Source organism: Sylvia atricapilla, chromosome 1 (assembly GCF_009819655.1).
Source record: "Sylvia atricapilla isolate bSylAtr1 chromosome 1, bSylAtr1.pri, whole genome shotgun sequence".
Classification (NCBI taxonomy): Eukaryota; Metazoa; Chordata; class Aves; order Passeriformes; family Sylviidae; genus Sylvia; species Sylvia atricapilla.
In genome coordinates, this window is record NC_089140.1 from 152,698,178 (window position 1) to 152,721,813 (window position 23,636).

Sequence of the window (23,636 nt, forward strand, 5' to 3'; positions counted from 1 at the left end):
ATGTTAAACATGGCAGGAACCCATGGAGAAAGAGGTAAAGGGAACTCCAGTGGTCTTTTGGCAAGTTCTCTAACAGGAACCGGCAGCGTCTGTGCAAAGAACAACTTCTAGGAAAAGTCACTGTGATATCAAAGCATTCAGTGAAATGACCCCCAGAGACCCCGTTGTTATAATTCTCAAGTACCATAAAAGAACTCCCATGAGGAGGTGGAGACATGCAAATTATTTCAGGGAGAAGTGCTGTTTCTGTATTAGATAAGGGATGACTTTTAATGAATATTTATAATTCTGGTGGATAAATTCCCTGTGGCCAAATCCCCCCTGACCTGCTGGATCAGGAGACATCTGTGGTGAGTCTAGATGCTTTGTGATCCCTCCAGTTCTGTCCAGGAGTTCAATCCAGCCCATTTCGGTATCAGGGGCTGGGGGGACACTGGGGCCAATTGGAGGGAGGGAGAGGGGACTGAGGGATTGGGGTCTGGGGGGACACTGGGGGAGTCATCGTACTGAGATTGTGGTCCAGGGGTGGTCTGAGGGCAGCGATGGGGGGCTCAGGGCTTTGGGAGGGGCAGTGGGGTACTGGGGGATACTTTGGGGCACTGGAGGGCACATGGGATGGGATCGGGATCCTGGGGGGCCACTGGGGATCTCATGAGACTTGGAGTGTGATTGGAGTATGGAAGGAGGACATGGGGGGACACCGGGAGACCCCAGGGCTTGGGTCACATTCCTGGGAGGCAGGGGGTCACTGGGAGGGGTACAAGGGACTGAGAGAGGGACCGGGGTAATAGAGGCACTGGGAAACACGGGGCGGGGGGGGACACAGAACTCTGGGAGTAGGATTGGGGTGTTGGGGGACACTGTGGTTCGTTGGGGGGTCATCATGAAGTGACCCCAAGATTTGAGTCAGGGTCCTGCAGGGGGGCTGAGAAGACACTGTAAGAAGGAATGCAGGACTGTGGGAGTGAGATTGGGGTTCTGGGGTCCTGGGGGACCTTGCGGGGGGCTCCCGGAGTAACCTCAGGATTTGTGATCATGTCCAAGGACACATGCAGGATTTTCCTGCCTGGGGCTGCCGCCCCTTCCCCAGCCTGACCCCACTCTCCTGCCCCAGGCCCTCATCAAGGAAGCCTCCTCATGTCCACCCATATCCCTCAGTGTTCCCTGTGTCCCATCAATGTCCCGTGGGGCCTCTTAATGTTCCCTCAGTGTCCTCTGATGTTCCTCAATGCCTTCCCTATGTCACACAGTGTGACCTCTCTGTCCCCTCTGTGTCCCCCAGTGTCCCACACTGGTCCCTCTGGCCTGTCTTCTCCATGGCTCCCCTGGCTCACACCCTGGCACTGCTGGCAATGGCTGTGGCCACGGTGGCCATCAAGGTGGTGCCCCTGGACATGGCCAAGAACTCCTTCGATGACCAGTACCTGGAATGTAGCGAAAAATTGTCTGAGAATTTGCTAGAACTCCAGGTCTCTGACTTCTGCAAGAATGAAGAGTTTTTCAAGAACTGGGTAAATGCCACGGCCCAGTGGAAGAATCAGGGCTCCGTTACAAGCTATCTTACCCGAGACCAGGCCATCGCCGTCATGGCCTACACCATGAAGGACACGAAGTTGCACAAGGAGTTCAACGATGCTGTGCAGGAGACCGGGAGCTCCAGCTGGAAATACCGGAACGAATTCCACTTCAAATCGTTGCATTTCCTGCTGACTCGGGCAGTCCAAGCACTGAAATCTAGATACTGTAAGAACGTGTTCCGGGGGGTGGCAGGGCTCACGTTCAATGCAACGACCGGCATGGAAGTCCGCTTCGGTCAATTCACGTCAACATCGCAGAAGCAAGATGTGGCCCAGGGTTATGGGCAGGACACAATGTTCAAGGTGCACACATGCCACGGTGTGGACATCCAGAAATACTCCTACAATCAAGATGACCAAGAGGTGCTGATCCCACCCTTTGAGACCTTCAAGGTCACCAGTGTTAGTAAGGAAGGGAGCACGATGAACATTGAGCTTCAGTCCACCGGGACCTCCAGCAACTACGACTGCGAGTGGCTGAAAGGTGACATCATGGGGACAACCTGGGGGGATTGGGGACACCCAGTGAGCATTGGGGACAAGGACATCCAGTGCTGGGAACACCCATGGCCCAAATGGGACAGGGACACCCACTGTGGGTGGGAGACAGGACACCCAGTGCTGGGGACAAGGACAGGGACAGCCACTGATGGGCACAGGGGATGGGGACACCCAGTGCCAGGTGAGGGGAACAGAGACACCCAGTGCTGGAGACACACACTGGGGCTGGGGGGACAAGGCCACCCATGGCTGGGCACAGGGGACAGGGACCTCATTATGGCCTCTTCTGACCCCCACACCCTCAGGGCCCACCACTCACCCCTGATTCCCTCCCCCCATGGTCACCCTGACCCCACTCTTTATGTCCCCAGGAGGGAGCTTTCCCAGGAACTCCCCCAACCTTGGGGGGCTTCTCCTGTCCATTGTGGCCATGGCAGTGGTCACCGAAACCCTCTGAGCCACGAGGTCACTAAGGTCACTGTGGCCCAGGAGGCCACTGTGGCCACCATGACCGCGAAGACAACAAGGATCTGCAGCGAATTGAGGCCACCAAGGATACCATCTCCACTATGGTCATTTTGGCCACAATGGTCACTGTGACCACTTTGGCCCCTGTGACCACTCCGGGCATCAGAAGCACCATGGTCACCATGGCCATTGTATCCACAGTGACTCATGAAGCCACTGTGGCCACCATGGTCACTGTATCAAGGGGACCATCCTGGGGAGGCCCCTCTGAGAGTTGCCCAGGAGACAGTGGCACAAAGCCAGCAGAACCATTGAGGGCAGGGCTGGAGCTGCCAGGACAGCCCAGGACAGCCCAGGACAGCCCAGGACAGCATGGACAGCAGAGATTGGGCAGTGCCTGGGGCTGGTTGGGCACTTCCCAACAGAGGGATTTGGGCTTTGGCAGTGCCAATATCACGGTCACCTCCTAAAGCTCCTTGGCTGCCTTACCTGATGTATCAAAAAAAATGCTCCTTGCTTGCCTGGAGAGGGAAAAATTTTCTGCTTACTTGCACAGAGTATTAAAAATGGATCAAAAATTGAATCCTTGCTCACCTGGCATATCAAAAGGTTTACCAAAATTTGCTCCTGGCTCCCCTGATGTAACCGCTACAGCTCTTTTAATGCCTTTCCTGCAGAGTGCCTCATTTCCTAAAATAAAGCATTTCATGGTATTTTTGTTAGTGGCAAATTAAAGCTTTATTTTTCAAATCTTGATCTGCAGGGAAGCACTAGAGAAATCTTCCTCTCTTTTTCCTCTGCACTCCATTTCACTGCAGCTCCTCAGGAAAGACCTGGAGGGGCTGGAGCATGTCCAGGGAAGGGATGGAATGGGGGAAGGGTCTGGAGCACCAGGAGTGGCTGACAGAGATAAGGGAGGCTGCTCAGAGCAATTGGAAAATGATGAACAATCAGTTCAGGGCCAGTTCCAAAGCTCATGATTTGAGGGATTTCAAAAGAAGAAATATTGGGAGGAAAAGAAGAGCATCAAACAGAAAGAAAAGGAACAAAAAAAAAAAAAAAAAAAAAAACAGAGAAGAGGCACCACCACCCATCCATTAATATAAAAACCGGACAATTCACCAGGAAACTCTTTTCTTTACAGTCGAGGGATTTTCCCTTTTCAGCCCTCACAGCTAGAGAACTCGCCGTGCCGTTGTGGTTCAGGAATTGCCCACCAGAGGGCAGCAGCGAGCAGGGTTAAACAGCGGCACTGCGCATGCGCCGCCCCCTCAGCTGCAGTTCCGGGTGCCACCACCAGGCGGCAGCACGAGCTGGTGGGGCTGCCGAGCGCCCGCCCCGCCCCATCCCGGCCCCGGGGCTCTGCAATGGTTTGGGATGGAGCCACCTTAAAGCCCGTCCTGTGCCAGCCCTGCCATGGGCAGGGACATCTTCCCCTGGGCCAGGCTTCTCCAGGATCCCCTGGCCTTGGACACGGGCAGGGACTGGGCAGCCGCAGCTTCTCTGGGCAACCTGTGCCAGGGACTCACCACCCTCACAGGGAAAGATTCCTCTCAATATCTGATCTAGGATTCCTCTCAATATCCCATCTGACCCTGCCCTCTGAGAGTGGGAAGCCATTCTCCTTGTCCTGACCCCCCATGCCCTTGTCCAAAGTCCCTCCCCAGCTCTCCTGGAGCTCCTTTAGTCAGGAAGGGGCTTTGATGTCCTCCTGGATCACTCTCCAGGCTGAACACCCCCAGCTGTCTCCACAGCAGAGGGGTTTCATCCCTCAAAGCCTCCCCTTGGCTTCCTCTGGACTCGCTCCAGCAGCTCCACATCTTCTCTGTGCTGGAGCCCAGAGCTGGCAGAGGGATCCCAGTGGGAATGTCTCATGGTGGGAAGGGCTCAGTGCTTGCCCTGCTCTCATCCCTGAACCAACACCCCACATGGAGTACGTGAAGAGCTCCAGTGTCTCACTCTTTCTCCAAAGAGAAAACATGCCCAATGGCAGCAGAGCAGGAGTTTTGGCCAACCGGCTCAAAAGTTCAGTAGCGAAAATGTTGTTCCCCTTGAACCCCAAAAGGTATGTAACAAAAGATTAACCGTAAGTAACATTGGAACAAAATGTGCAGTTAAAACAAGCAAGATAACAAAGATAGCAAGGCGGCAGAGCAAATGAGAAAACAAACGCCATCGAGAGCAAGGTATCAAGTTTGAACAAAACTTGCAAACTGCAAAATTTGCTAAAAACATGTCAGACTGAAAAAAACAAGAAGCACAAGGCATGTGCTGAAGATAGAGGTAAAAAGTTCAACTGTGAGGAAGACTACAGCAGCCTTCATCATCAGAGTACTGACGACCACCTGTCTAGGTTTGAAAGACAGGTGTCTGCTTAGGAAGGCAGGAGGCTCCCTTGGAGTGGAAAACATAAATCCCTTCCCTCTGAATTGTTACAATTTTGAAATTAAGAGGCTCTCAAGCAGCAATATGAGTATAGGAATAACAGTTCTTTATGGGTGTGTCTAATAAAGCAAACAAACAACAACTACTGCAGGGGTGCAGGTGGCCCCTGGTGGGAGTGGCAGGTGCCATGATTCCTCCGTGGCTGCAGGGGGCGCTGTGGTGTGAGCCTGGGGGGCACACAGTGACACAGAGAACTTGTGACTAAACTTAAACAGATTATAATTTGCTGTGTAATCAAGTGTGTTTAAAACAGATTGTCCTTCACCACACAAAAACATTTGCTCATTTGATTAAGACTGATAAGTAGAAACCAGTGCTTAAATCAGGAAAAAAATGGATTTGTAGTTTAGACTGTGCCCAGGAGCATTAGGGGACAGTGAGAGGGCGAGAGGGCCTGAGAAATGACCAGGCTCATCCAGCAGACTCCTGAGGAAGACTATTGTACTTTAAGCTGAGGAGATAGGGGAAGTTTTAAAACGAGTAAAGGACGACACGAGTCACTATTGGCGAGATGTTGTGTCATTCTATAATAGTGCTTTTGATTCTAGTTTATATAAGCTTTGCTTTATTATTTTTCATGCTGATTTAGATTGTTAAAATAATGAAGCATATGAATGAAATTGAAGTATCCCAGCATTGCCTAGAAGGCAAAAGACCATCCTGCTCATGGTCTAGAAAAGGAGGGGACTGATACAGAGTACCTGTAACTGAATTTGAACAGATCATAATTTGCTGTGTAATCAAATGTGTTTAAAACAGATAATTCTTTACCACACAAAACCAGGAGCTTGCTCATTTTTTTAAGACTGGTAAGGAGAAACCAGTGCTGAAAAACTGGAAAAACTGGATTTGTAGTTTGGACTGTGCCCAGGAGCCTTAGAGGGCAGTGAGAGATTGTCTAAAGACCCTCTTAGTGAGAGACCAATAGGGCCCAGGAGGAAAGGGACCTGGGGCTTCTGGTCAGCAGCTGGCTGAACAAGAGCCAGGGTGTGCCCAGGTGGCCAAGAGAGCCAGTGGCACCTGGCCTGCGTCACGAATGGTGTGGCCAGCAGGAGCAGGGAGGTCATTCTTCCCCTGGACTCAGCACTGCTCAGGCCACACCTCAAGTGCTGTGTCCAGTTCTGGGCCCTCAGTTTAGGAAGGATGTTGAGATGCTTGAACCCGTCCAGAGGAGGGAGACAAAGCTGGTGGAGGGCTTGGAAAACAAGCCACATGGAGAACGACTGAGGGAGCTGGGGTTGTTCAGCCTGGAGGAAAGGAGACTCAGAGGTGACCTTATCACTCTCTATAACTTCCTGAAGGGTGGCTATAGACAGGCTGGGGGTTGGTCTCTTTCTCCTGGGAGCAACTGACAGAATGAGAGGACACAGTCTTAAGTTGCGTCAAAGGAAATATAGCCTAGATATTAGGAAGATGTTTTTCACTGAAAGAGTGATGAAATGCTGGAATTGTCTACCCAGGGAAGTAGTAGAACCACCATCCCTGGATGTGTTTAAAAGGAAACTAGATGTGGCACTTGGTGCCATGACCTACTTGACGTATTAGGGCTGGATTGGACTTGATGACCTTGAAGGTCTCCTCCAACCTACACATTCTGTGATTCTGTAATTCTGTGATTCTGTGATTCTGTGAGCCTGCGGAAGAGGCCGGAATAAGAGGACAGAGCAGTGATGGGGCCAGGACTTTTGCTCTGCCAAGGGAGCCATCTCCGTCCCACACCTCCTCTTCCTCTTCCTGCTCCTTCCTGATGCCCACCAAGCTACAGTCAGTGCACCTTGGGCAGCCAAAGGTGAGACCCTAAAGTCTTCAACAGCTCAGGATCCCACAGGTGCAGTTCGGGCAGTCACAGGCAGTGCCACAGGACAGCCTGAGCCAGGCCCTGTCCCTCTGTGGGGACAGGCTGCCACTGCTGCCACCAATGCCACAGCTGACACCACTGCCCAGCCTGGTGAGCCCCAGAGACAAACAGAACCAGGGCACAGAGGTGGGGAGCACAGAGGAGAAGGGGTCTTCTTTCACCCCTGACTGCTTCTTCCCACCCCTCACAGCTGTGACAGTGCTCGGATACCTCCCAGCAGAGAGTGGGGCTGGGTGAGCGCCTTTCTCTCCCTCCCATCCCTCACTCCCAACCTCCGTCCCCTCTGCCCTTCGTCCCTCTGTGCCTTCCTCGTTCCCCCTCTCCGGATCCTTTTTCCCCACTTCCCCTCTCCTCCCTGCCTCACCTGGAGAGGTATTGGGACTGCTTGTGTGCAGTGGGACACCAGAGAAACAGGGTTCAGTCTCTTTGGGAGAAATAAATGAGATTTTCAATTTATTTGAGAGAGAAAACTAGTTTCGATGCCACTTGTCTCGTGTATGTGGCAATGCTGCCACAGCTGAGCCCAGCCCTTGGGGCCGCTGTCCCGATGCATTTGGACAGGCAGGGACACAGTGTGGAGCGCCGTGTGTCTTTGTGCTCTGTGTTTGTGTTGCGCCTGAGGGTGACAGCGATGGTGTCACCACTCCCTCAGCAATGGCCTGGCAGGTGGGGAGCCCTCGGCAGCGCCCTGGTGGCAGCAGGACCGGAGCCCCAGGGCTGGGCTCTGTGCCCGTGGTGCCACAGAGGCCCAGGGAGAGCTGCAGGAGTCGGTCCCTTGGGCACTGCCCTGAGCTGGGTGCAGCAGCCAGCCTCTGGCCTTATGGAAGCGCACGGGGCTCTGGTGGTGCCACTTGTGCAGCTTGTGCAGATACCTGTGGATGCCCCTGTCCTTGCGTGGTGGCCTTGTGTAGCCATGAGACATGTTTTTGTAACCATAAATTTATTCACAGAAAATTCCCTGGGAAAAGAATTTCAGAAAACCAAAACGTCTCAGGCACGAAACCTGGGCTACAGCCCTGCCCCGCTCAGCTTCCCGTCCCCGGCAAAGGCGCCCAGGCTGCGCTCGGTGGCTCTGGGTGTCATTGCTGAGGGCAGTGAGGAGCCCCCGGGGCCGGGCAGAGCCCTGAGGGACAGCCCTGGTCCCCGGCATCCCGCAGCCCATGGAGCCCCTGCCCACGAGTCCCTGGCACATCCATGTGGCCAATTCCTCGTGGGCTGGGCAGCGCAGCCTGCAAACCCAGGGCTGTGCCCCGTGGGGCTGGGGCTGCCGTGTGGGAGAGTGGCTGTGGTAAATGTAATGTATAAATTTGTGTATCAAAGATTTGGTTTATTAAAAGCTACTCCACGGCATCTCCGAGATTCCAAGACCTGTGGTGCAAGCCGCAAAACCACAAAATTTATTTGCAACAGAAATGACATAGCCGGACTGGAGATGGCCCATTCATCAAGGATGGGCCTCCACTTCACAGCTGCTTGGCATCTGATGTCCATCTCAGTGGGAGATCCGGAGGATGATCAAATCAGCACCCCAAAGACAAGATCCGGGAAGACTATCAGCATCTTCTCACACTTACGGGAACCTCTGTCTAGACCTCGCTTCGAAATAAAGAGATACATCAATATTTCAATGGACTTAGCCTCAGGACAAATAAACCATATAAAAACCCTTACACCAGGACATAGGGTGTGGGGTTGAGGTTGGACGGTACCGTTGTTGCTGTCACTCTGCCCACCCAGCATTCCATCAGTGTTGTCCAATTTTGATTGTGGCTTTTTAATTGTTTTTTTAATTATTTTTTAAATTGTCTTTTTAATTTGTTAAATAAATTCTGTTATTTTTAATTGATTTCTTCTCATTTATAACAGTGGCCAAAGCCCCTCAGGGCTCTGGGCACAGCAGGGGCCACCAGGCCACAAGAGCGGGCGCTGCTCCGTGCCAGCTCCTGCCTGCTCCGCTGGGGATGGGGGGCCGGGGTTGGCCCTTTATGACAGGGGCACTCAGTGTCACGGCCCTTTGTGATGCGTGACATGGTGGTGGCCAGAGCCACTGTGACATCAGGGAGCCCCGCCCTGGCTCTGGGGGTATCTAAGGGACACAGAGCCCTGGGGAGCCCAGTCCCAGGAGAGCCGCGCTCTGAGCAGGAAGCAGCTCCCTGGATCCGTCTGCGGTAGCGGAAGACGGAAATTGTTGACACGATGAACATGGACAAGAAGAACCCCAACTCCCAGCGCGTGCAGATGCCACTGCTGAGCCTGCGGAGGAGGCCAAGGAGGAGTGATGAAGCAGGAGGGAGAGGCCAGTGGACGGGCAGGGCCAGGATCTTTGCCCTGCAAAAGGAGCCGTCTCCGTCCCACGCCTCCTCCACCTGCTCCTGCTCTTCAGGGACGACCCTCAAGCTGCCGCCAGTGCAGCTCGGGCAGCCAAAGGTGGGACCCAGAAACCTTGAACATGTCACACTCCCACAGGTGCAGCTTGCACAGCCACAGGCAGCGCCGCAGGGCAGCCGGAGCCAGGCCCTGTCCCTCCGTGGGGACAGGCTGCCACTGCTGCCACCAGTGCCACGGCGGCCGTGGCTGACAGCACTGCCCAGCCTGGTGAGCCCCAGGGACACTCAGAGCCGGGGCACAGAGCTGGGCAGCGCAGGGGAGAAGGGGCCACAGCCCTGCAGCCCCTGTCCTGGGCAGCCCTACAGCCCCGTGCCCAGGGTGCTCCTGCCCCGGCGCAGGGTGGCCCAGGAGGGCACAGCCCGTGTGTCCCCAACCTGGCAGCTGCTGCCTGTGCCACCCATCCCCTCAGGGGCTCGTGCTGTGGGGCACAGCCTCAGGGATGTGGCACTGCAGAAAGAGGATGATGACATCGAGCTCTTTGGAAGGGACAGCAGGAGTGACCAGGAGCTGTCCCCAGTGCATGACATTGACCTCATGCCAGTGGACAGCACGAGTGATGAGGATTTGTCCCAAACAGACGAAGCCATCGACCTCTTTCTGGGTGACAGCAACAGTGAGTCAGAGATGTCCCCTGTAGAAGAGGCCATTGAGGTCGCTTCAGGGGACAGCAAGAGTGGCCAGGAGCTGTCCCCAGTGCAAGATGACATTGACCTCATTTCAGTGGACAGCAAAAGGGATGAGGATTTGTCCCAAACAGATGAAGCCATCGAACTCGCTCTGGGTGACAATAACACGGAGCCGGGAATGTCCCCTGAAGAAGAGGCCATTGAGGTCCCTTCAGGGGACAGCAGGAGTGGCCAGGAACTGTCCCCAGTAGAAGATGACTTTGATCTCATTCCAGTGGACAGCACAAGTGATGAGGAGCTGTCCCAAATAGACGAAGCCATTGACCTCTTTCTGGGTGACAACAACACGGAGCCAGAGATGTCCCCTGTAGAAGAGGCCATTGAGGTCCCTTCAGGGGAAGGCAGGAGTGGCCAGGAGCTGTCCCCAGTTCCAGAGGATATCAAGGTCATTGCAGGGGACAGCAGAAGTGACAAGGAGCTGTCCTCAGTTGAAGAGGACCTTGAGGTCCCTTCAGGGGACAGCCCGAGTTACGATGAGCTGTCATCATTGGAAGAGGACATCGAGGTGGTGGCAGGGGACAGCCCAAGTGACGAGGAGCTGTCTTCAGTAGAAGAGGCCCTTGAGGTCATTCCAGGTGACAGCACATGTGAAGAGGAGATGTCTCCACTGCAGAAGGCCATCATGGCCATTGCAGGACGCAGCCCAAGAGTTGAGGAGCTGTCGGAAGTGGAAGAGGACATCAGAGTCACTTCAGCGGACAGCACGAGGGAAGAGGAGCTGTCTCCAGTGGCAGAGGCCATCATGGTCATAGCAAGGGGCAGCCCAAGAGTTGAGCAGCTGTCCGAAGTGGAAGAAGCCATCGAGGCCGATGCAGAGGACAGCTCCAGTGACTGGGAGCTGTCGGAACTGGGACAGGCCATCAAGCTCTTCCCAGGGTTAAACAGCATTGACAAGGAGCTGTCCCCAAGGGAAGATGACAATCAGCTCTCCCCAGGGGACAGCAAAGATGACAAGGAGCTGTCCCCAGATGAAGAGAAGCAGGAGGAAGCGCCATCCCAAGGGGAGAGCGTCAGTGTCCAAGAGCTGTCCCAAGGGGAAAACAGTGAGGATCAGGAGCTTTCCCCAGAAGACATCAGAGATGATGCAGAGCTGGAGTCTGGGGAAGGCTGCGATGTTGAAGAGATGTCCCCTTGTGATGAAGACGACCACAAACAGCTTTCCCATTGGGAGGATGAGGATGAAGAGCTCTCCCATTGGGAAGAACATGAGGCTGAAGAGCTCTCCCAGTGGGAAGAGGATGAAAATGAAGAGCTCTCCCTCTGGGAAAACGATGAGAATGAAGAGCTGACAAGGATTGGCCTTCTCGGTGGCATGGAGAGCGATTCCAGCTCCTCCCCTGAACTGCCAGATCTGCAGCAAGTGTCAAGGCACCAGAAGGTGCAGGCATGGCTGGAAGCTCATTTCCCCCACCATTACGGTGTGGAGGAGGAGGAGGAGGAGGAGAACAGAGCCCTCAGACACCAAAGACTGTCCCAAGTGAAACGCTGCCAGGACAAGGTGGGGAACCAATGGCAGAAGCTGTTGGCTGCCATGTCATCCCTTGTGTCCAAGGACAAGGTGCTTTCCAAAGGGAAGCACCGTGGAGCTGAAGAGGTGTCCCAAGGGGAAGTCGCTATCCAGGACAACATCTGGCATAAACCCTTGGGTTTGGTGGATGACAAGGACCCCCTGGAGGGACCCAGCTGTCGCAGGCGTGTGGGCGCAGAGGTGAGAGCAGAGTCAGTCTGTGCCCTGACCCGCTCCTCTCCTGCCCTGTGGAGTCCTGCGGGCACCGAGCTGGCAGCTGTGACCCCAACCAGCGCTGCTGAGGAGGGGCAGTCCCCTGAGCCTCTGACTCTGGTGGGCAAAAGGGCAGCAGCTCCCTCTGTCCTCAGTGAGGAGAGGACGTCACCAGGGACACCGAGCCCGCTGCCGGCGCTGTTCAATACTCCGGCCAGCAGCCAGGCTCAGCTGTACATGGGCAGCGTGACCAGCGGGACCCTGAGCAGGGCTGTGCTGGAGCTCCAGGCCCTGAGGCAGCGTCAGGAGGCACGGGGGGCCCTGGGGCAATGGATTGCTGCAGAAAGGGAAGCAGCAGTCCGAGGCCAGCGGGAAGGGAGCCCGTTGCCTGCCCCACACAGCCCCCCCAGCCCCCGGCCTGCCCAGCTGGGAGCCCAGGCCCTCCGCGGGCAGCCGGCTGCCCCCAGGAAACGTCCCTCCCGCTTCAGGCGGGCGCTGCGGGTGCTGCGGGGGCTGTTCCGGTGTCCCTGCCTGAGGCCACGGCCCGAGGAGTGACAGTCAGGGCACCCAGAGCAGGGATTGCTCCCAGAGCCTCCCTCCCTGCAGGACCGCGGCTCACGGCGCTGCCAAAATTCCTGGGAGTTGGGACACAGACAGGAAGAGGAAGATGAAGATAAAGACAATGAAGAAGAGGAGGAAGATGCTGAAGAAATCAAAGAAGATCAAGAAGACAATGAATACTCAAAAGATGACCACGACGAAGTTGAGGATGATGGAGATGAGGAAGACAAGGAGAAAGACAAAGACAACAATGATGAAAACAAAGAGAAAATAATGGCAAAGACAAAGAAGAAAATGATGACGAAGATGAAGGAGACGAAGAAGAAGAGAAAGAAGAGGAAGAAGAAGCAGAAGAAGACAAAGATTTCTTTAAAAATCCGTCGAAGAATAGTAATAAGAATAAGAAGTTTAAAACTGCTTAGAAGTAGAAGAAGAGGAATAAGAATAAGAATAGGAGTAAGACTTCAAGATATAGAAGTAGAAGAGGAATAGGCATACAATAGGATTTTACAGTAGGAATTTGAACTTAAATACGCATAGGAGAAGAAGAAGAAGAAGAAGAAGACTTCGAATTTTAAGTTGCATTGAAGAAAAGAAGAAGGAGTACATTAGTAATTAAGAATCCATAAATGAAGACCAGATCTAATGAATAAACAAAATTTCCAAAATATTTGTATTTACTACATCTTGTACATTTCCCTTACAGTCTATGATATAAAAACATGAATAAAGAAACTACTGTAATTAAATAAAATACAAGAAATAAATAAATAAAATAGATCACTTTCTGTGGAAATAATTTGCATGTCTCTGCCTCTTTTTGGATGTCCTTTTCTGGCACTGCAGGGTCATCCAGAGGTGTTTCTGGGTGTGGTTTTCACTGGGTGTCCCAATATCCCAGATGACCTTTCCTGGAACTTCTGGTTTGTGCAGTCGCTGCAACTTCTGTGGTCCAGAAGTGGCAAAAAAAGCTCACTGCAGTTCCCTTTATCACTTTCTCCATGTATTCCAGCCAATTTTACCGAGTATCTTCACTTTTAAAACCCATTCTTTTCTTTTGCCAGGGAGTCTTTAATCTCTATCCAGCGCCTTCATGTGAACTGAAACTTTCTATTCTCTCTCTGATTTCTAACCCCCAGGACCCCAATCCCACTGTCCCATGTCCCCTCTGTGTCCCCCAGCCCCACTCCCCACTGCTCACTCAGTTGCTGTCACACCTCACACACCAAATGGGGTCCCCCATCAGATGACATCCTTGTGGGCACCCCGAGCCTGGGGATGATCTCCTTGGGGAGTGTCTGGGAGACTTCACCTGCCTGGGGGATTCCTTGGCCTGTGAATTTCACCGCCTAAGGTGAGGCCTGGATTGAGTTGGGCAGATTGAAATTTGGCTGCTTATCTAAAAGCCCACAATAAAAAAGGTGGGTGGGTGGATGTTATCTCCCATTATCCACGTCAGGCCCACCCCAAGTGATGCTGCCATTTGTAAAGGAGAAAAGCCCCAGTACACCTCTGGGGAATGGATGGGATGGGGACTGGTCTGCGGCCTCAGATACTCGGTGTCTGCAGGACAGAATTGTCAGGTCTGGTACAGAACAATGCCCCAGGTGTTGGAAACAGAATCCTTTGAATTCCAACCCATCAGCTCCAAGGATCACTGAAAGAGGAAACACTGCCGGGGATTCCTGGCAAATGGATTTTCTGAGCCACCACGCCAACAAGGGCTCAGGTATCTCCTGGTGTTGGTGGATCCCTTTTTTGGGGTGCAGAACTTCTCCTGCAGCACCACCAAGGCCGGGGAAGTCACCCAGGCACTCCCCCAGGAGATCATCCCCAGGCTCTGGATTCAGGCATTAGCACACTGGGGTAATATGGCTTCATTTCCCTGAAGCTGTAACTGGAGGATTAACTCCTGATATGTAAACAGATACAAACTTAAAACTGAACTTAAAACTGTGTGAAAAATTCCTGACCTTTGTCCATCTTGGGTGTAACCCCTCAGAGGCTTCTGCCTGCCCCAGGTGAGTCTATTGAAGGCTTTGAATAAATCCCTGTTTTTATTCTCATAATCATGTCTGGCTTCTGTTCTGGAAAGTCTCTCCAAGGCATCCTATAAATATACAAATATATTGCACCTTCCCTGGGCCTCAGCCAATGGGGAAAGGAAGAGGGCAAGGTGTGGCTGAGAGTTTGGGACAAAAGGAGGCTGCATCCTTTGAAACCTCGAGAGAGAAACCCCACGGGGGTCTGGCTATGGAAACTCTGTGCCTTTATTCCAATAAAGTTTCAAGAATGCTGTGTGGATACTTGGTTTTTCATAGCGTTGCGTTTCCTCACACACTGAAGGTGCTGGGTAGAGCTTAAAGACTTATCAGATAAATGATAAAAGGGTGTTAAAATATTTACTCGGAACAATAAAAGTAGCTGTAACTTTGAGTAGTGGAGAAAGAGTTAAAGAGAAGTCCAGTTGGCTTTGGGCAAGTTCTGCAATAGAGAAGGAGCGGCACCTGCTGAAAGTGAAAGTTTGAGGTGAGGAGATCTGAGATATTGGGGCAGTCAGTGAAAATGCCCACCCAGATCCCTTTTGAAGAGCTCTCCAGGACCACAAGAGGATTTCCAGAGAGACTATTTTGTTTACTCTCCAGGACAATAGCAGGATTTCCAGAGAGAGGTGGGACCATGCAAATTATTTCTAGGAAATGTGCTGTTTCTGTGTTAGATAGGAGGCCCATCTAAATGAATATTTATAATTAGGGAGGATAAATACTCAGTGGCAAAGTCCCCCTGAGCTGCAGGACCAGGAGAGATCCAATGTGAGTCTGAGCTGATCCAGAATTCCGGCTTTGTGATCCCTCCAGTTTTGTCCAGAAGTTCACTCCGGCCCATTTCGGTATCAGGGGCTGGGGGGACACTGGGGAAACTTGGAGGGGGACAGGGGACTGGGGGATTGGGATTGTGCTCCTGGGGGGACACTGAGGGGGTCAAAGGACTGGGATTGGGATCCTGGGGTGCTCTGGGGAAAAGTGAGGGGAGAAACGGGATGGTGGGAGTGGGATTGGGGTCATGGGGGGACTGGGAGTCACTGGGTGTAGGAGGTTGCGCTCGGATTGCGGTTGAGGTCTTGGGGTGACAGCAAATTTTGGGGACTGGGCTGAGGGGAACACTGGGGGGCACAGGGTGTGACCCCAGGATTTGGGTCAGTGTCCGGGGGGACTGAAGAAACTTGTAATCAACAGAGTAGGACTGGGCTTCTGGGGGGCCAGAAGGACATGGCACTGTGGGACTGGGGTCCCTGTGGGGCTGGGGGGCGTTGGGGAGGCCTAAGTAACCCCAGGATTGGGGATCAGGGAGCCCAGACATATCCAAAGGTCTCCTGGCCAGGAGTGCCTCCCTTCGCCCTGGGCTGACCCCACTGCCCTCCCCAGTCCCTCACTGAGGAACCCTCCCCATGTCACCTCCTTTCCCCCTCTGCAACCCCCAGTGTCTTCTCAGTGTCCCCTCTGTGTCCCCCAGTGTCCCACACTGCTCCTGGTGGCCTCTCCCTGCCATGGCTGCCCTGGCTCACACCCTGGCACTGCTGGCAATGGCCGTGGCCACCGTGGCCAACGAGGTGAAGCCCCTGGACATGGCAGGGGACTCCTTTGATGACCAGTACCAGGGCTGTGGCTCTGCCATGACCGCGGCATTGCCGGCCCTCAACCGCTCCGAGTTCCAGAAGAATCCTTTCTTTGCCAAGGTCTGGGCAAAGGCTGCAGCCAAGTGGCAGAAGCGGGGGCCCCCTGAGTCCCCTCTGTCCCCAACCCAGGCCACCGCCATCGTGGCCTTCACGATGGAGGGCCTGCACATCATGTTCAACAATGCTGTGCGCGTGGCTGGGCGCTCAGCCCAGGACTACCGATACAACTTCCACTACAAAACGTTTCATTTCCTGCTGACCGATGCCCTGACCGCGCTGAGGGATGCTCTGAAAGGGAAGTGTACGGAGTTTCTCCTTCAGGTGTGCAGGGTCCAGTTCAAAGCAGAACGTGGCAACATCGTCCGGTTCGGTGAATTCGCATCAATGTCAGCCAGAGAAACAGCTGGGAAATGCTCTGGGAAGGAGACGCTGTTCCAGGTGTACACCTGCCAGGGTGTGGACATAGCCTTTTTCTCTGACAATCCGCACAACTTGGGAGTGCTGATCCCACCTTTCGAGACCTTTGAGGTCACCCAAGTCACTGAGTCCGGGGACAAGGCAGTGATCCAGCTCCACTCCACCGGCACCTCCAGCAAATACAACTGCGAGTGGCTGAAAGGTGACACCACAGGGGACAGACTGGGGGGAAGTGACACCCACTGTCACCATGGGGACACCCATGACAGGGCACAGGGGACACAATGACACTCACTGGGGATGGGGGACAGAGACGGGGACACCCACTCTGGGTAGGGGGGACAAAGACACCCCATGCTGGGTATGGGGACAACCGTTGTGGGCACAGGGACAGGAACACACCTGACAGGGCACAGGGATGAGGAGCCCCACATCTTGGAGGGGACAGGGACAGCCCGTGCCAGGACAGGGACAGAGGAGCCCCTATTCCAGCCCTGTCCCTCCCTGCCAAAGGCAGTGCTGTGGTGTCATGCTCTATGTGCTGGACGTGGGTGGGCTGGAACCCTCCATGGCACTCCCTGCAACCCTGTCACCCCCTGTCACCCCCTGTCACCCCCTGTCACCCCCTGCAACCCTGTCACCCACTGTCACCCCCATGGCACCACCTGATTCCCCCGGATGCCCCCTGATCCATCACCCCTAAGCCAACCATGACCCCCTGACCTCCCTGGCCTCTGTATCCCCCCCATACCCCCTCCCCCAAACACTGTCACCTGTCACCTCATGGTCCCTATCACTCCTGCCATCCCTCACTCCCCATTATGGCTGTCCCTGACTCCCCTCTTTGTCCCACAGGTGGGACTGTCTCCAAGGCCCCATTCCACCTTGGAGGACTCCTCCTGGCCACCACAGCCCTGGCAGTGGTCTCCGGGATCCTCTGAACCATGAGGCACAGTCACTGAGGGCACTGTGCTCACTGTGGCCACCACAGCCACCATGGTCACTACAACCACCAAGGCCACTGTGACCACCATCATCACCAAGACTCCCTGAGCCACGAGGCCACCACAGCCACTGTGACCACTGTGGCCACCAAGGCCATTGTGCAAAGCCATTCAATTAAATGATTCTGTCTAAACAATTCCATTAAAGAATTCTGTCAAAACCAGCAAAAAGAGACAATTCTTTAGCAGGGCTCAAGGTCACTCCCCACATCAACACTTGTGGGAACGTCTCTTTCTCTCAACCTCACGCAGGATCCTTGGGAACCTCACACACATTTCATTCGAAGCAGGAATATGGGAGAGGAATCATTTGGGGTTGGTGATTTGGGCTGGGTTTAGCCCAGTTTAGCACCAGTGCCATCCTTGGCCTGGGGGGGACCTGCTGGAGCAGCTCTGGAAGCTTTACCCCAAATGTTGAAGGTGCTGGGTAGAGCTTAAAGACTTATCAGCAAAAACGATAAAAGGATATAAAAGTATTTACACAGGAGAATAAACACGGCTCAAACTGTGAGATAGAGATAAAGGGAACTATTGTGTGGGTTTTGGACACGTTCTCTAACAAAAGGAGCAGCGCCTGCCAAAAGTGGAAGTTTGAGGCGAGGCCATCTGAGATATTGGGGCAGTCAATGAAAATGACCCCCAGATCCCTTTTTAGAAATCTTCAGGACAATAGAGGGATTTCCAGAGAGAGATGGAGCCATGCAAATGATTTCCAGGAAAGCTCCTGTTTGTGTCTTAGACAGGAGGCTGACCTTCATGAATATTTATGATTCTGATGGATAAATTCCACGGCAAAGATCCCCCTGAGCTGCAGCACCAGGAGAGATCCGCGGTGAGTCCAAGCTGATCAAGAATTCCGGCTTTGTGATCCCTCCAGTTCTCTCCGGTAGTTCACTCCGGCCCATTTCGGTATCAGGGGCTGGGGGGACACTGGGGACACTTGAGGGGGGACAGGGGACTGAGGGATTTGGGTCTGGAGGGCACTGGGAGAGTCACTGGACTGGGACTGGGGTCATAGAGTGGTCTGGGGGCAGTAATTTGGGGCACAGGGCTGTGGGAGGGGCAGTGGGCACTAGGGGACACTGAGGGACACTGGGGGACACATGGGATGGGATCGGGCTCCTGGGGGGCCACCGGGGATCTCATGGGTCTGGGAGAGAGACTGGGATATGGGAGGGGGACAAGGGGGACACTGAGGACCCCAATTCTTGGGTCAGGCTCCAGGGGCCACGGGGTGACTGGAAAGGATACAAGAGACTGGGAGAGGGATTGGGGTAATCGAGGCACTGGGAAACACTGGGAGGGTTGGACACAAAACTCTGGGAGTGGGATTGGAGTGCTGGGGACAAAGCGGTTGCTTGGGGTGGGGGTCAGGAAGTGGCACCAGTATTTGCGTCAGGGTCCTGCGGGAGGGCTGAGACGACCCCGTGAGGAGGGATACAGGACTGAGGGAGTGGGATTGGGGATCTGGGAGCCTGGATAGCACTGGGGGGGGCTCCTGGATTGACCCCAGGATTTGAGATCCAGTCCCAGACATGTCCAGGGGTCTCCTGGCCGGGGCTGCCGCCCTCCTAGCCTGACCCCAGTCTCCTGCCCCAGCCTCTCCCCAAGGAAGCCTCTCCATGTCCCCCCATGTCCCTCAGTGTCCCCTGGTGTCCCCCAGAGTCTTCCCTGTGTCACGCAGTGTCCCCTCTGTGTCCCCCAGTGTCCCACACTGGTCCCTGTGGCCTCTCTTCTCCATGGCTCCCCTGGCTCACACCCTGGCACTGCTGGCAATGGCCGTGGCCACTGTGGCCATCAATGTGGTGCCCCTGGACATGGCCAAGAACTCCTTTGATGACCAGTACCTGAAATGCAGTGTTACCATCAAGTCCCAAGAACTCCAGGACTCTGACTTCCTCAGGAATGAGAAGTTTAAATATGACTGGGAAATCGCCAGGGAGAAGTGGAAGGAGCGAGGATCTGTTTCATACCCTCTTACCCCAGACCAGGCCATCGCCCTCATGGCCTACACCATGAGGGAGACTGACTTATACCGCAGGTTCAACGAGGCCATGCGAACAGCTGGAAAATCCAGCTGGGAATACTGGAATGAATTCCACTTCAAATCCCTGCATTTGCTGCTGACCCAGGCCCTCCAGAAGCTGAGACGCCCAAACGATTGTAAGAACGTGTTCCGGGGAGTGAGGAATTACCATTTTGATGCGAAGCAGGGTTATGAAGTCCGCTTTGGGCAATTCACGTCAACATCGCTGAACAAAAACGTGGCCCAGGATTTTGGGCAGGCCACAATGTTCAAGGTGCGCACGTGCCACGGTGTGGACATCCAGAGATTCTCCATGTATCCAAAGGAGGAGGAGGTGCTGATCCCACCCTTCGAGATCTTCAAGGTCATTGGTGTCAGTAAGAGCTGGAACACGATGCACATTGAGCTTCAGTCCACAGGGAACTCCAGCAACTACGACTGCGAGTGGCTGAAAGGTGACACCAAGGGGACAAGCTGGGGGGATTGGGGACACTCAGTGAGGGTTGGGGATGAGGAGAAACAGCGCTGGGAACACCCATGGCCCAGAGGAAACAGGGACACCCACGGTGGGTGGGAGACAGGGACAGTCAGTGCTGGGCACAGGGGATTGGGGACACCCAGTGCCAGGTGAGGGGGACAGGGACGTCCAGTGCCGAGGACACCTATTGGGGTTGGGGGGACAAGGTCACCCATGGCTGGGCACAGGGGACAGGGACCTTGTTATGGCCTCCTCTGACCCCCACACCCTCAGGGCCCCCCCTTTCCCCATGGCCCTCCTGATGCCTCCTGACCCCATCTTCCCATGGTCCCCCTGACCCCACTCTTTGTGTCCCCAGGTGGGAGCCTCTCCAGAAACTCTCCCCACCTCGGGGGTCTTCTCCTGGCCACCGTGGCCATGGCAGTGGCCACCAGAACCCTCTGAGCCACGAGGTCACCAGGGTCACTGTGGCCCAGGAGGCCACTGTGGCCACCATGACCGCGAAGACAACAAGGATCTGCAGCGAATTGAGGCCACCAAGGCTACAATCTCCACTATGGTCATTTTGGCCACAGTGGTCACTGTGTCCACTTTGGCCCCTGTGACCACTCTGGGCACCGGAAACACCATGGTCACTATGGCCATTGTGGCCACAGGGATCCATGAAGCCACTGTGGCCACTGTGGTCACCATGGTCACTGTAACAAGGGGACCATCCTGGGGAAGCCCCTCCGAGAGCTGCCCAGGAGACAGTGGCACAAATCCAGCAGGACCAGCGAGGGCAGGGCTGGAGCTGCCAGGACAGCCCAGGACAGCACAGACAGCAGAGATTGGGCAGTGCCTGGGGCTGGTTGGGCACTTCCCAACAGAGGGGTTGAGGGGTTTGGGAGTGGCAACGGCACGGCCACCTCCTAAAGCTCCTTGGCTGCCTCGCCTGATGTATCCAAAAAAATGCTCCTTGCTTGCCTGGTTTATAAAACGTTCATCAGAAATTTGGTCCTTGCTGGCCTAGCCTATCAAAAGTTTACCAAAATTTGCTGCTGGCTCCCCTGATGTATCTGCTACAGCTCTTTTAACCCCTTTCCTGCAGGGTGCCTCATTTCCTAAAATAACGCAGTTCCTGATGTTTTCTTTAGTGGCAAATGAAACCTTTATTTTTCAAACCTCGATCTGCAGAGAAGCAATGGAAAAACATTTTTCCATTTTTACTCTGCACTCCTTTTTCACTGCAGCCCCACAGGAAGGACCTGGAGCGGCTGGAGCATGTCCAGGGAAGGGATGGAGCTGGGGAAGGGTCTGGAGCAGCAGGAGTGGCCTGGAGGGGAGGGGGGGGGGGGGGGCTGCTCAGAGCAATTAGAAAAGGATAAATGATTAGTTTGGGGCCAGTTCTAAAGTTCCTGATTTGAGGCAATGCAACAGAAATAGTATTGGGAGGAAAAGAAGAAAATCAAACAGAAAGAAAAAGAATGAAAAATAAAATGCATAAAAGAGAGCAGAGGCACCACAAACCATTCATTTGTGAAAAAAAACCTGATGTTTCGCTCAGGAAATTCTTTTTTTCTTTCAAATTGTGTGATTTTCCCTCTGTAGCCCGCACATCTCCAGAACTCGCCGTGCCGTTGTGGTTCAGGAATTGCCCACTGGAGGGCAGCAGCGAGCATGGTTAAACAGCAGCGCTGCGCATGCGCCGCCCCCTCAGCTGCAGTTCCGGGTGTCACCACCAGGCGGCAGCACGAGCTGGTGGCGCTGCCGAGCGCCCGCCCCGCCCCATCCCGGCCCCGGGGCTCTGCAATGGTTTGGGATGGAGCCACCTTAAAGCCCGTCCTGTGCCAGCCCTGCCATGGGCAGGGACATCTTCCCCTGGGCCAGGCTGCTCAAAACCCCATCCAACCGTGGCCTTGAATCGTTCCAGGGACATGGCAGCCAGCCCTACTCTGAGACAGAAGGAGAACCTCGATATAGATCTAGTCAATAAATGTATTTTATGGATCGCTGTGACCAGAGCTCACACCTCTCTGTGTTTCCACTGCCAGAAGGGTTTGGTCGCCTCCATGTTCAGTTCCCCCAGGTCACGGACAGGTGGCCTGGGGTCAGTGGCCCGCCCTGGCGGGGGAGCAGGGCCGGCTGTGTGCAGGTGTCAGCAGCGCTGCCCCCTGGGCACAGAGCTTCTCCCGGAGCAGCTGCTCCTGCTGGTCCTGCAGCCGGCTTTTGGCGTCCCTGAGCAGCTCGCAGTGCTGGAGGCGGCCGAGCAGCTCCTGGCGCAGGAGCCTGTTCTCTGCCTTCACCTCTTCCACGTGCTGGACCAGAGCCTGGAGCGCCACCTCCTCGGCTCCCCAGGTGAGCTCCTGCATCCTGTGCTGGAACTGCCGCTCGCACTCGGCCTTGTCCCGCCGGAACGTGCTCCTGACGGCGCTGGTTTCCTCGGCACAGCGAATCCTGGTGACGCGCAGCTCCTTCTCCAGTGCCTTCACCTTCTGCTCCGCCTGCACCTTCTGCTCCTTGCAGGGCTCCAGCTGCTGCAGCTCCGTGTTCAGGAGCGAGGCCGAGGCCTCCGTGTCCCTCAGGGCGCTCCTCACCTCCTGCTCCTTGCCGGCGTACCGTGGGATCAGCTGCTCCTTCTGCGCCTGGATTTGGGCCAGCTCCCGGCGGTTCTGCTCCTCCAGGGTGATGACCATGTCCGGGGGGTCCCGGCTGAGCTTTGCCCCGCAGGACAGGTAACACTGCCTCTGCTCCTCGGTGCCCTGGGCTTCCTTTGCCAGGCGTTTGTTTCCCTGCAGGAGCCGCTCGGCCCTTCCCAGGTACGTGTCCAGGTGTTGTGTGAGGATCCTGCATTCCTCCTGCAGGTGCAGTTTCCTCTCCTGGACAGGGTCCTGCGTGTCACTCGGTTCTTCGGGTGCCTCTCCATCCTTGCCCCTCATTCCTTGCTTGTTTTTCCCAGCAGCCACGGGGATTTGGACACCGTGTTCTGATGGAGCTCCTGGCTCACAGGAGCCCTGCTCTGGCAGCAGCTGGATCTGTGAGCCCAGATGTGGAGGCCCATCCCCAGCGCTGCTCCCTTCAGGGATGAGAAGAGCTGGACTCGGAGCCCGCAGCACGGCCCGGGAGGGAGCTGGAAAGCTGCTCTGGGGCAGCCCCTGCCATGGGCAGGGCCGGACCGGCCCCGAGCCCCTCCCAGCCCGGCCCCGGCCGCACTCAGCCCGAGCTCCAGCGCTCCGGGAACAGGCTCCCGTGCTTCCTTCGCCCTGCGCTTGGGGGAGGTTTTCCCTCAACGCCAGAGGCTCCTTTGACAGACGGAGCTGCTCAGTGGTTTGTGCAGATAGCCCTGAAAGCTCAGGGCTGCCAAAGACAGCGCTAAAGCTGCTGTAGGCATGGCATCCCCAAATCTCAGCATCCCCAAATCCCTGCATCCCAAACCCCAGCTGCTGTAGGCACAGCATCCCCAAATCCCTGCATCCCAAACCCCAGCTGCTGTAGGCACGGCATCCCAAAATCCCTGCATCCCAAACCCCAGCTGCTGTAGGCACAGCATCCCCAAATCCTGCATCCCAAACCCAGCTGCTGTAGGCACAGCATCCCAAATCCCTGCATCCCAAACCCCAGCTCCTGTAGGCACAGCATCCCCAAATCCTGCATCCCAAACCCAGCTGCTGTAGGCACAGCATCCCCAAATCCCTGCATCCCAAACTCAGCTGTAGATACAGCATCCCCAAATCTCAGCATCCCAAATCCCTGCATCCCAAACCCCAGCTCCTGTAGGCACAGCATCCCCAAATCCTGCATCCCAAACCCAGCTGCTGTAGGCACAGCATCCCAAATCCCTGCATCCCAAAT

The 23,636-nt window shown here is 54.9% G+C and overlaps 4 protein-coding genes across 4 annotated transcripts in view; 3 read left to right on the forward strand and 1 right to left on the reverse strand.

Moving 5' to 3' along the window:
• LOC136372734 (NAD(P)(+)--arginine ADP-ribosyltransferase 2-like) overlaps positions 1–17,453 on the reverse strand; it is a 36,715-nt gene extending 19,262 nt beyond the window's left edge. The window contains exon 1 of the mRNA XM_066337479.1: positions 17,373–17,453. Coding sequence (XP_066193576.1) covers positions 17,373–17,444 — 72 coding nt within the window. The 5' untranslated portion in view covers positions 17,445–17,453. The remainder of the gene's footprint in view (positions 1–17,372) is intronic.
• Positions 372–17,242, forward strand: LOC136372673 (erythroblast NAD(P)(+)--arginine ADP-ribosyltransferase-like). The gene is made up of 3 exons (XM_066337405.1): positions 372–412; positions 15,718–16,499; positions 17,153–17,242. The coding sequence occupies exons 2-3, from the start codon at positions 15,752–15,754 to the stop codon at positions 17,236–17,238; spliced, it is 834 nt and encodes a 277-aa protein (XP_066193502.1). The 5' UTR covers positions 372–412; positions 15,718–15,751; the 3' UTR covers positions 17,239–17,242.
• LOC136372681 (NAD(P)(+)--arginine ADP-ribosyltransferase 2-like) lies at positions 1,222–2,829 on the forward strand. Its single transcript, XM_066337415.1, has 2 exons — positions 1,222–2,061; positions 2,450–2,829. The coding sequence occupies exons 1-2, from the start codon at positions 1,317–1,319 to the stop codon at positions 2,533–2,535; spliced, it is 831 nt and encodes a 276-aa protein (XP_066193512.1). The 5' UTR covers positions 1,222–1,316; the 3' UTR covers positions 2,536–2,829.
• Positions 17,454–18,150: 697 nt separating the features above from the next.
• Positions 18,151–20,940, forward strand: LOC136375337 (NAD(P)(+)--arginine ADP-ribosyltransferase 2-like). Its single transcript, XM_066340795.1, has 3 exons — positions 18,151–18,187; positions 19,007–19,782; positions 20,164–20,940. Exons 2-3 carry the CDS (start codon positions 19,041–19,043, stop codon positions 20,247–20,249), a joined length of 828 nt encoding a protein of 275 aa, XP_066196892.1. The 5' UTR covers positions 18,151–18,187; positions 19,007–19,040; the 3' UTR covers positions 20,250–20,940.
• The last annotated feature ends 2,696 nt before the right edge of the window (positions 20,941–23,636 follow it).